General features: G+C 34.4%; 1 protein-coding gene across 1 annotated transcript; it reads right to left on the bottom strand.

Moving 5' to 3' along the window:
- Positions 1 to 2,547: 2,547 nt before the first annotated feature.
- Positions 2,548 to 9,090, bottom strand: LOC145098303 (uncharacterized). Its single transcript, XM_079035942.1, has 11 exons — positions 8,394 to 9,090; positions 5,996 to 7,555; positions 5,834 to 5,929; positions 4,802 to 5,664; positions 4,514 to 4,681; positions 4,165 to 4,435; positions 3,603 to 3,684; positions 3,404 to 3,494; positions 3,208 to 3,325; positions 2,699 to 3,106; positions 2,548 to 2,633 (listed from the first exon to the last, which is right to left on the bottom strand). The coding sequence occupies exons 1-11, from the start codon at positions 9,088 to 9,090 to the stop codon at positions 2,548 to 2,550; spliced, it is 4,440 nt and encodes a 1,479-aa protein (XP_078892068.1).
- Between the last annotated feature and the right edge of the window lie 3,309 nt (positions 9,091 to 12,399).

Below are 12,399 nucleotides of genomic sequence, written 5' to 3'. Positions count from 1 at the left end.
TGAAAATTTGAGAATTTTGTAGAGCAAAAAATTTTCAAAACCAATAGCACTGCAGAACCACAAAGGTAATTGTCCACATAAGTCGTACATCAAAAAAATATGAAAAAACGATGAAAACTATAAATATATATAAAATATGAAAAAAGGATGAAAACTATAAATATATATGTATGTATATTTGTGCATATTCTTCAAATATGCATATACGCGCATTACAACAAAAAAGCATCGTCTTTTTTTTTTTTTTTTTTTTTTGGTTTTTATGATGTGGCTGCATAGACAATGACCTAGGAGTCGTATTGTGTGTGTTGTAGTGTGTTATAGAAGGTTTGCATGAGAGCAATAATGACAATGAGGCAGGCAACCTTTGCCTAAGAGCTGCGCGTAAACCATGCAGCATGCATCATCACCCACGGCATTTGTCCAAACTCAAAGCGTGTCACGCATCTATCATATCTCTCTCTCTCTCTCTCTCTCTCTCTCTCTCTATATATATATATATATATATATATATATATATATATAGAGAGAGAGAGAGAGAGAGAGAGAGAGAGAGCCATGTTATTTAAGAATCTATGGAAAATTTTGAGTCATGATACACCATGGATAAGCTGCAAGTCATAATCTCTTTTTTTTTCATCTTTAAAATCTGTTAAGATTCCTTTGGAAAGAATGGTTTTCTATTTTATTTTAAATTCCTGTCTGATTATATCTTGAATCATGTGTTTTTCGAATTACTTTATGAAGCAGTTGTTTCTTGTTTGCACTTTTACAAGTATATTAATTAAACTTTTTATTTTATAAAGTCAAATTAATTACCATTAATAGTAAAATAGTATGACACAAGCGGCGAGGGCAATGATAATAAAACGGAGAAAATATGGAATATTTACAAAAACTGCCATTTTTTGTTTAAAATAAATATATATTTGGACTAATTTTTTATATTTTACCAAGATGACCATTAATGAACAAGACGTTCATGATTTAGTGATAACTAGTATATGAACCCGTGGTGAACAACGGGTCACGTTATTTGTTTTATTTTGTCATCGTTTTCTAAATGATAAACGTTTCAATTAATAGTGTTGCGTATTGTACACTTAAAAAGGTAGTAAAAGACATAATATAGATGATATTTTATAAATGAAAATTCTTCCTTCAACTAATTGTAACTGTTGTATAATTAGTTTATTTGATAAAGTTCGTTTCCATAAGGAGATGTCATTTTGAAATAATGGTGAAGAACAAAGTCATGATTTCCCTATTAGAAAGTTGGCCTTTCCCGGTTGTAATTTTAATTTCCGCTTTTACCTAGTCTTTTATGCTCTTCTCCTTATACAAAATTTCGCTTCTTTCTAATATAGTAGTTGGGCACATGTTTTGGATGTTTATTCGTTGAAAATAGTAGCAAAAATCAAGAAGTCTAACTAAAGGATATCATATTTGAATTTTTAGAAGAAATGGGTGAATTGATGAACAATTTCACATCCATTCTATCGTATTCTATGTTAACAAATACCAAACCGAAATGCACCTATGCTACAGATCAAGTGTTCAAATTGTATGAATATAAACTTCTAGAAACATAAAAGAAGGACATTGTACTTTCAAAATATGTAAGAAGTGGTAGCAAAGTAAGCCTATAATAGCATTATACTATAAAAAAGAAAAATAATAATCATTCTTTAAAAAATGCAATTGTGGTTGCAAAATATGCCCATTATAGCATTATACGTTAAAAGTAAAAATAATGGCGTTATACTTATAAAAAATGTCACAATTGGACTGTTGGATTGAAATGGAAATCCAGATTTGATGAACTTTAACATACTCTTAATCAATCCAAATATTAGACTCGATAAGAAAAGTAAAATTGAAACTAACTATTCTAATTAGCAACTTACTATGTGGGTATATTATAAAATTCTTTTTCCTAATTGATCAAAAATCAAGCGAATGTTAACTAAAACAACTCTAAAATTTAATTTTAATGAATACAAAATTCTTATTATGTTAATGATAACTGGAAAACCTGAATCTTAAGTAGTCATTCATTATCCATTTTCAAGATTATCCAATTCATACCTTTGGATTCTAGCAAGGGCAAAATCGTCTTTTACCCGTATCCATAATGGTGACGTAATTAAAGGATGTAAGGAGCAAAATTTCAAGAAAGCCATAAAACATTTTTTCCGGTTTCCTTTAATTCACGGGATTGTAAAAACATTTTTTGCATAATCATAATTGAAAATGAAACAGAAAATCAATAATTATGACACATACAAAAACTTCTTTACTTGGGAAAAAAATTTATATATTGGAAAAAAAAACCTAGAAAAAGAGGGAAATTTAAGCAATTTATTTACGTGGGACCATTTTGTAACAGATTCATGAAATTTATTTAACTAAAAAGTATCTGAATGTCAACATTTTACCACACAAACGACCTAGTTAGCATTAATCAGTAAAGGTGGTACATTTTTGTAATGATAATTGTATCTTATGTTATACATAATGTTATGTTGTGATGGTCAGTTGTTGGTGCTATGTTGTTGGATTGATTGTTTCCCTTGATGTTGTCTTTCTTGTATGTTTCCCTTTTGTTAGTTGTTGTTGTTCATAAGTGGCATCTGTAAAAGCAGGAAAAATGTTATGCATCATTTTGATACCCACATAGTATAGTTATGTGACATACCAGTATCTTCAGATGTTAGCCGTTTTTCAGATTTGAGTGTTGTTGCAACAGGTGTCGATTTTTTTGTTGTGACCGTAATGTGTTCTGTTGTTGTCATTGGTGTAACTGGTGTGTTTGAAGGGATGACAACCTTGGGTTCTCGATTTCCAGTTTCACTTGTTGAGGTGATTATGAAGCGGATGTTGTTGGTGGCTGATAAATTTGTGCATTGTATAAACCAATTTTTTGTTGATCCTTTGCATCTCTCTAATGTTGGGGGTAGGATATCCCTTGGTTGACTTAGATTGCGGTTGATCAATTCTTCTGAGGTAGCCTTTGTCAATGTTTGTGTGGCTTCATCTGACATAAAAATTGTCATTGAGTCTGTGTTGTCTGTGACAACAGCTGGAACTTTGTAACTGTTATTAGCTGAAAAATTATTTGTTAGTGGGTATGGATAATTGGAGTATGGTGCAACAAAGTTGTCACTCACAGAAGTTTTGGATCATTGATAGTTCCATGTGATATACAGAACCACCCATTTCCCTTTTTGTGTGTTGATTTTGCACAGGTATTGCAAGGAACATGGTACCAACAATCTTTGAATGTAAAGTCTGTTATTGTAGCCTCGACGATGAATTTCTTCCCCTGATACATGTTTTAATTAGATATTAAACGAATGTTATATGTGTTTTTTTGGAGATAGGGGATGAGGTGAATAGTTACCTCAATGTCGGAATAATTTGAGTTTTTGAGGTGTTGTAGCGTAGTTGTTACTGCTGTGGGACTAAGCCTAGGACGGAATTCAGTTCCAAACCTTGTAATTGGTTATATTAAGTTTAAAAAGTTTGGAATTTTCAGTAGAAAGCTCAGTTGCGGAATAGAGTATTGATGCTATTTATCAGTATATTAGATTGTCAATTACCTTTGAAGAAGAGTTTCGGTTTCAGAAATTGGCGGATTGATATATAGGTATGTTGCCATGCTACTTGTTAAGGATAAGCTTCCTATTTAGAATACAAAATTAGTTAATATTGAATAATGTGTCACATTGGTGATTTGATAAGAAATAATGTTGTAAAACTAACCGTTATACATTGTTGCCTTGACATTTGTTAGAGCAATGCCAGATGTGCTGGGATTAGACATAATGACATTCCGGTCAAACTTTGTCGGTGAGTCTATACATTCTTTCCATAAAAGTATTGTGATCTCCTCAGCACTTGTGTAGGTGGTGATGAATTAAAATGTTAGTCCTATGCATTTCTCGGATGAGATTTGTTTATGATATGTATTACTTACTTTGCGTCTGCAAGTGTCATTGCCATGAAGGGTTCCTTGTTTTTCTTCTTTCGTTCCCTTATGTTTATTAGGACCCCCGATGAAATTTGAACATAGTTTTAATTGCAATGAGTATGTTTTTAAGGAAGTTGTGTACATATGTTATACAATGTAAGGTGATCTTTGTGTCTGCATGCAAACTATACCTGGATATTCGATGTTCTTGTCAGCTATGGTATGTAAGTGAGCACGTGGTTGGAATCGAAACCATACTTTTGGAAGGGATGGATATTCAAATATTTGTTCAATTGTTGATGCCTCCCCAATGTTAACGTGAACTGGGTGATCTAGAATTTTTTGGTATTTATCTGGAGTTGTACATGTGTAATCTGTAATACGATAGCATTCATTGAGTAGTAGTTTTGACTCTATAGTTGTTTCATCTTTTTTTTGTTCAAGTAGTTGGATTGCATCTCTCTGTTGAAAAAAAAGCAAGAAAGTTCCAGACATAAATGTGGATGATTGAGGTGCTTTGTGATTCAATTTGTTCCTTACATGTTTGTCCACAATGATGAACCAGGTGTCCTTTTTCCTGAAGTTCGATGTCCATTTTTGAAGCACACGTATCTCTAGTGGTTTTCCTAGTGCTCCGAAGTAGAGGTCGGATATTCTATCCATATCTGGCATCACTTGGGTGCTAGCATAAAAAAAATTGTTGATTAGCTTTTTAGTAAGTGAAAAACAATAATATGGAGACCATGAAGTTTGAAATTCTATAACAAAACAATTTTACACATTTGGTTAGATAGATCATATTCCAAATACATATATATGATATAAAACCTCGTGCATTTCAACTTTCACCAACAAAATTTTGAAGACAACGTTCTTGGTACTATTCATTGCTAAATCTTCCTCTTGTTGTAATAGAATTTTAATTGAGTCGGGTGAGGTAGCTCTAGATAGTGCGACGTATAGTTGACCATGTGTGAAAACGGAGTTTTCAAGAAATAGACCGACTTTTTTTAGCGATTGACCCTGACTCTTGTTTATGGTCATTGCATAGCAAAATTTTACTGGGAATTGTTTTCTTGTGAAAATGAATGGTAGGTCTGGACTATTGTGAATAAACTTGATTCTTGGAATGTACACCCGTTTGCCTATGCATGTTCCTGTTAGTATGGATGCCTCAATGACCGACGGTAGCAACTGTGTAATAACCAAACGTGTCCCATTGCACATACCTTCTCTTTGATTGATATTTCTTAGCAGCATTATAGGTGTGTTTAACTTTAACACAAGTTTGTGTGTGGGAACACCGAAGAAATCTAAGTTATTTAGGTAATCTTGTGGATAAAGTGTATCCAAGTCCAATGCATCTCGAGTGGGTGATTTTATTGAATCATAGCTGTTATACACTACCTCTTGACCTTGTGTTTTTGACAAAATTTGAGTATTGAGATGTTCTGCAGTCTCGTTTTTGGGAGTTCCGATCTTTCCATCACCTATGTCTAGTAACCATGAAGCAAATTCTGATGTTAGACGTGTAGAGTCAGCAAAAGTTCCTGTGTCTGACAATCGCATGTTGTGATGCAACCTGAATACTATAAAGCTTGACCACAAATATGAATTTGGGAGAGTAAAGCTAATTATGTCAGATTTTCTGCTTTTAGGTTGAACTGGAAGTGTTTGACGGAAGTCACCACCTAACAACATTGACATCCCGCCAAAAAATGACTATCATCTTCCAAGATATCACGTAGAGATTTATCAAGGAATTCAAAGCATCGTCTATCACTCATTGGAGCCTCATCCCAAATTATCATGGATGTAGTTTTCAATAGCTCGACAAGTTGTGTTTTTTTTTAATATTACGGGACGACTTATCAGTAAGATCAATTTGGATGACGAATCTTGAGTGTGCAGTACGACCAGATGGTAAGAGTAATGATGCAATTCCTGAGGCTGCAACTGCAAGGACAATTTTTCAAATGGATCTTAGATATGAAAGTAGGGTTGTCCATAGGAACGTTTTACCGGTGCCATCGTGACCATATAAGAAAAGGAGTATTTGTCTTTTGTCTTCAGTGGCTTTCACAACATACTCATGAACCTTGAGTTGGTGTGGATTCAATTGTGAGACCATGTATGTGTATTGGGAGGCCAGCGATTGTTTGTCATAACTTGTTTCCTCTAATAACAATCTATTCTTAAGAACAGCTAGAACAAAAGAGGATGGCAATGGTAGCCCAAAGTCTGCAAGTGATTTGGATGGTGTTGATGGAAGTAGTGTTTTTTGAATTTCTAATAGGACTTGTTGTTCAATGATATTAGTGTCAGGTATAATTTGATAAGTTGAGTAAGTTTGCATGTATGAATAACATATGTCGTCACCCATTTTATCCTTTGCTGATTCCCATAGTAACAGAGGAGTGCCAACTTCAAAGAATATTAGTAGGTGACAGAACAGGGATCTTAGTTCCGATGATGATGCTGAAAACGCCGCTTCATGGAAGGCTATTAACCATTCCTTGTCGTCGCCTGTCAAACCTAATGCATCACACACATCTCGAAAAGTAGAGTACGTTTGCCCGCGAACAATTCTGATATCTACGAAAGACTTACATCCTTTTTGGTGAGAAAGAAAAATTCGCAAATAAAACAACTCTCCTGCGGTGGGATGTACATACGCAAGTCTACCAATAGTTGTAGAAGTTGATGTAATTGTTACAGCTCTATGAACCCATGCTTTTGCACGGGTGTCCCACTTGTACTTACTTAGGTATTGATTATATGTAAGCCCGACACCTCTTGAATCTTTTTGGTTATTATGTAACCATTCAGTCAACATTGTAACTCCAAAGTCCGGATTATCTATCAATGTATCTAATCTTGCACTTTCCTTGAATATAGTAGGCTGCATGCCTTCCAAGTGAATAGGAAGCACTTGAACTGCTGGATAACGTTCGTGAATAGAAAAGTTAAGGATCCTCCATGTTGCTTCATGCGGGCATATGTATCGGCCATCCAAAAATGACTTAATCTCGTTCACAACAACAGGTGCAACAGATGTGGAGCCACCACAATAACCTTCACTCTTCTGAAGAGTTAAACGGACACGATCTACACCTTTAGATATGTACTTAAATAAGTATTTTATCATCATGTTCCATCCGCAATATTCAACATTAATGTGGGCATCAAACCGGCTGCATAAACGCTTATTATATGGCACTACATACCCGTTATCAACTATAATACCGTTATGTAGAACATGGCTGATATTAGACCGCCTTCTATACCGAACATAGCCATTCTCATCAAAAGTAGTGGACTCCAGAAATGGTTTTGGAAAGTGTTTTGTGCGCTTCATATCTTGCATACAAGGAGCACGTATATTGAGTAAACCACATGGACCATGTAGCATGCACGTGGTGACTGTCTTGTACAAGTCTGATTCACTTGCAGGATCTGGCAATTCGGCTGTTATGTACCTGTCAACATCACCAGCTTCTCGTATTCTAAAAGGTGGAGTAACCCATAAAAGTGTATGACAATGAGGTAGACCTCTCTTCTGAAATTCAATTGTGTAAAGATCTACATAAAGATGAGACTATATTAGTTTAAATCGAATAAAGGAACTATACAAGACCTAATATATGTTGATAATTATGTTGCTGACTGTTTTGAACATTTAAATTAAGGCTTTATCTGGTAAAATGGAAATAAAGGTAAAGATTAAAGAAAGTAAATGAAACAGCAATACTATGGAATGAATGATTACATCCAATTGTTATGTTTTGATTCATTTAAAGGAATGGAATGATCTAATGTAACATGTTTCTATGATGTACAATTACAAAATAAATGAATATAATTATTTTTACATAAATTAGTTCATACAGGTGTCATCAACATTTTCACTACAGGATCTAATCTAAGGGATATTAAAGTCATTTAAAAATAAATCATAATTCATAAAAATATAATTTTAAAAAATAGAAATATATTGTTATAGTTACATAAAAATATAATTTAAAAAAATAGAAATATATTGTTTTAGTTATAGACAAACATATTTATGTTGTTGTTTTATATAAAAGAGAAAGAAAAAAAGGCAAAATTTAAAAATTTAAAAAAATAGAAATATATTGTATAGTTTACTATTTGTACATTTGCTGTTCTTCTATTATTTTATAGTTTTACGTTAATTATAATAAATTAGATCAGGTGAAAGAAATATTTACGGAAACATTGTGGCCGTAAAGTTGATATGTCATTAAAACTTCCAAATACCCCAATGACAAATACTATGAATATAACTTACATGCTTTGACATCGCCGAAAGTCTTATCCTCTTTAAGAAAGGTTATAAAGGCATGGACCTTTATGTGAAAGACTCGGGCTATAATGTCTGGTCTATTTTGTATGTCACCTTGCCTAACAACATCCATATACCTTCTATATTCAGGCCATCTCACATTACAGGTAAAAGTGATGAAATACTGGGGCTTTCCATGAACTCTACATATAGACAAAGCGTCTTGATAGTGTTTGTACATATACCTAGGGCCACCAATGAACGAAGTTGGCAAAAATACACGTTTACCAATCACACGGTTGTCTGTGTCTCCTCGAGATAGGGCATCGTAAACACCACTAATATACTCAGACCTTAACTGTTGTTGATGATGCTCTATGTAATCAAGCCTAGACTGCTCAATGCATGTATAAGCATCCACTAAATATTGTTGAACCAAACATTGTGCATGTAAAATCAAAGAATAGACACCCCTCCGCTCATGAATTTGGTAACTGTAATACATGTTATTAGTTACACTTCTATCTTCTGATGCAGAACCACCACGGATACACGTTTTAGGTGACCACCCATCCTCACCGTAAGGGAATAACAAAGGATATTGTAGAGGCATGTATGCTGGATGTAACTTGCTAACTCGTTGAGGTAATCTAGACTTGGAATAAATAACAATATCATAAACAGCACCAATAACATTATCTCCACAGACAATACAACCCAATGTCCCAGGAGAAGGTGGTCCATATCTTCTGTCAGGAACATTATTGAAGAGGCATACACCATATGAATCCAAACACATAGATTCAGCCATATCCCTCGCTGTTTTAAAGGTACGGACGTACTCATTGTGAGTGTCCAACATGTGACTCAAAGAATTAATGACATCCACAGAAAACACTACATCACCGTTAGTATGAAAAGAACATAACCTATTAGATATTTCATTCTCATCATCACATGTGTACAACTGTAAAAAACGTGGATGTGAAGAATCATCTTAACAAAAAGAACCAATCCTATGGAAAATTTGACCAGAAATCTTGAACACATATGGACCACGACCTTTGTTAATTTCGTCATCAACTTTTTCACCAAAAGATGTCATAGAAAACATAGAGTTATAAGCCCTTATATTATGTAGAAAGTGACCATCCTCGAAAAGTTACGATAACACAACAGGGGGAGACAGTGGGGGAGGAAGAACAATAGTGCCAGACTTACAACACTTGGTGTACCGCAGATTATCAGCCCGTGACAGATACAAAACCCTTTCATTATACCAAAAAATTGCACCACAGAATTCGCAAATACAAGAACAATTGCCACAATCGTAATACACAAGCAATATAGGAACATGCACTACAACCATATTTCTGCGTGAGCGTCTTGAAATAGAAGGAACAGAAGCAGAACCTTTTTTTCGTTTACGTGGAAACATCGATCCAAGAATTCAACAACAAAGGATAAAGAACAATATAATAAAGAATATTGTACCCACCTTTTATCAGAAATTGACAAAATATAATCAGGAGAAGCACATAGTTGAAGCAGAGTAGGAATCCCGATGCACAAACAATTGCTCAATCTATCTCAACCTAAACCTAAATCAATCGTTTAATCAAAACCCAAATTAATCCCTTTCATTTTTTTCAAACAACAGGAACAGCAACTTAAAAGAACTTGATTCCAACCTTCTATGATTATTCGCCAAAACCTAAGCACAAGAAGAACGGATGTTGAAGTAGAACAAAAAACCGTATGCGGACTCAGAACCCAAATCACTCCCTCTTGTTATCTGATTGATTAGACAACGCCGACCGAAGAAATTGTGAAGATCAGAGAAGTATGAGAAAAAACTATAGACGGAAATCGTAGTAGTAGACGGAAGAGGGAGGAAAAGAATTTTGTGGTTTTAGACGTAATTAAGACATTTGTGGCCAATTAAATTAAAATTAAGACAGTTGTGGCCAATATACGAAAACGTTAAGTATCCTGTACATAATAACCATGGAAATTAATAGAGTATACTAATATATAATATCCTTTTTTTTTCAATTTCACTGAAATACTATATCTACCCATGTATGCTAAAATTTCAGAATTATATTTAAATAATCCAATAACTACTTTTACGATCTAATAAGGAATTATTCAGTGTTTACAAACAATTAAGTGGATAAATACAATTTATGATTAAATACCCAAAATGTTTTTACAAAAAAAAAACTAAGGGATTAAACGTTGGAACGTTGCATGATAATAAGTTCAATTATTAATATTATTGTTATAAAATTCCGTCCAAAAATAAGACTGATCCTTCACGATCAGATCTAATTATAAGAAATGAATAGAAAAAAATTGACTTGTTATCGGATGAAATTAACAGACGAAACAATAAAGTAAAACCGACTTGCGAGCAGTTGATTTTTATTATAGAAGCCTGCAAGGATTTGACTCATGTCCTTAATGGTTTTTATATCGCTTTACAGTTATAAGCTTCAGAGTAAACACCCAAGATTTAATGCAAATTATTGTTCATTCCAACAACTATGTAAGAGGAAAAAACACAAAGTGATTACTCACAAAGATGGAAGAAATCACACACACACATAGAGCTCAATTTTTCGTGGTGGTCAATACGTCTCCTAGAGAGTGGTATTTATAGTTGCATGAACCCAAGAAAGGAGCAAAATACCCTCTATGGCCATACCCTAGAAGCACTAGGCCTTGCTCTCCAAGCAACTCATTTTGGGCCTACCATAATATTATGGCGAGAATTGCAGCGCAATCCCACCGTCGCGACGCGAAAACCGTGAACCTGATCCGGTCCAACTCGACCGATTCCGAATCTGCTAAAAAGAAAAATTCCTTAGCTCCTAGCAACCGATGCGTCGTGCGAAGTGTGAAGTGTGCCATTATGCGCACTCGCGACACTGGATAGGCTAGGCGTGCGTGTATCGACTTAATCCAGCTCTTGATCCACTTAAAACCTTTGATGGTCTATCAAGTGAAAAACATTATAAACCCACTAAATGTTTCTTCCACCAATATGGGATAAAGGAAAATAACTAACTTGCTATTATGCCTCTATTATTTCCAACAATCCCCCACCAAGTTGGAAAGTTTCATTTAACTCAGACAGATGATGTCACTTGGGTGTCACACAGATTAAACCCTTGTTTTATATGGACAAACAACAGGAGATCGATCCTATGGTATCCTTATAGGTTTAAGCAACGAACCTTGTGACCTCCTCAGTTTACCCACACACATCAACTACCATCTTTGCATTCTCGCTTATCGTTAATATGGTCATGCGCTAAGATCATTTTCATGTCCCTTTAGAAGATAAACCACTAATCTTCTCTTGAGGTGGCACAACCTCTGGATCATATAGGAAATGTTTTAAAATATCTTCATTTCTTAGATGTCTCCAAAACTTTGTTAAGAGTCTTAGCTCAACCTCGTTCTCGGTAACGACATACTATCATACCTCACATGGATGTATCATTTATGATAGTGGCTTCTATCGTTAGTGGCTTCATTTTTACCCTTTAAACTTAAGAATTAGGGGCACTAATGTCAAGTTGGGTTTCTATCACAAATGATTATATTGTGGTTTCAGACCGATGACTGTCGTGGTCAGGTTTTCTACATTTCCACAAATCAAAAGGAATTGTAGGAATCAGACAACTTGTGATCCTATTAGGAACATAGTAAGCAGTCGATACTACTTCGCCTCACACATTGTTTGGTCTACCCATTTGGTTCAACATGCAATTGACCATCTCACAAAGGGTTCTATTCTTTCTTTAAGCCAAAACATTTTTCTTGGGACTATAGGGTGAAGTTCTTTCGTGTTTGATTTGATTATCTTTGCAAAATATGAACTCTTGGTTGAAATATTCCCCGCCTCTATCCGAGCTTAGAAATTTAATGTGTCTTTCAAGTTGACTTTCAAATTCAGCCATATATATTTTAAAAGCATTAAAAGTTTCATCTTTTGATCTCAACATATAAAAATGTAGATATTGACTAGAGTCATCGCAAATTGTGATGAATACCTTTTTCATCCTCAAGTAAGTATTCCATTTACTTCACATATATATCAGAAAGAATC

Source organism: Lactuca serriola, chromosome 4, assembly GCF_051521515.1.
Source record: "Lactuca serriola cultivar US96UC23 chromosome 4, Lser_US96UC23_V15, whole genome shotgun sequence".
In the NCBI taxonomy this organism is placed as follows: Eukaryota; Viridiplantae; Streptophyta; class Magnoliopsida; order Asterales; family Asteraceae; genus Lactuca; species Lactuca serriola.
The sequence above is the reverse complement of the archived record's forward strand: the minus strand, read 5'-3'. Positions and strand labels throughout refer to the sequence as shown.

Excerpts from the sequence above, each read along its gene's own strand:
- LOC145098303 (XM_079035942.1), bottom strand. The coding sequence starts at position 9,090 with ATGGCTGAATCTATGTGTTTGGATTCATATGGTGTATGCCTCTTCAAT. Across the intron at positions 5,930-5,995 it reads ATATGGTCACGATGGCACCG|TTGCAGCCTCAGGAATTGCA; the intron begins GTAAAACGTTCC and ends TTGTCCTTGCAG. Across the intron at positions 3,107-3,207 it reads AAAGGGAAATGGGTGGTTCT|CTAATAACAGTTACAAAGTT; the intron begins GTATATCACATG and ends ATAATTTTTCAG.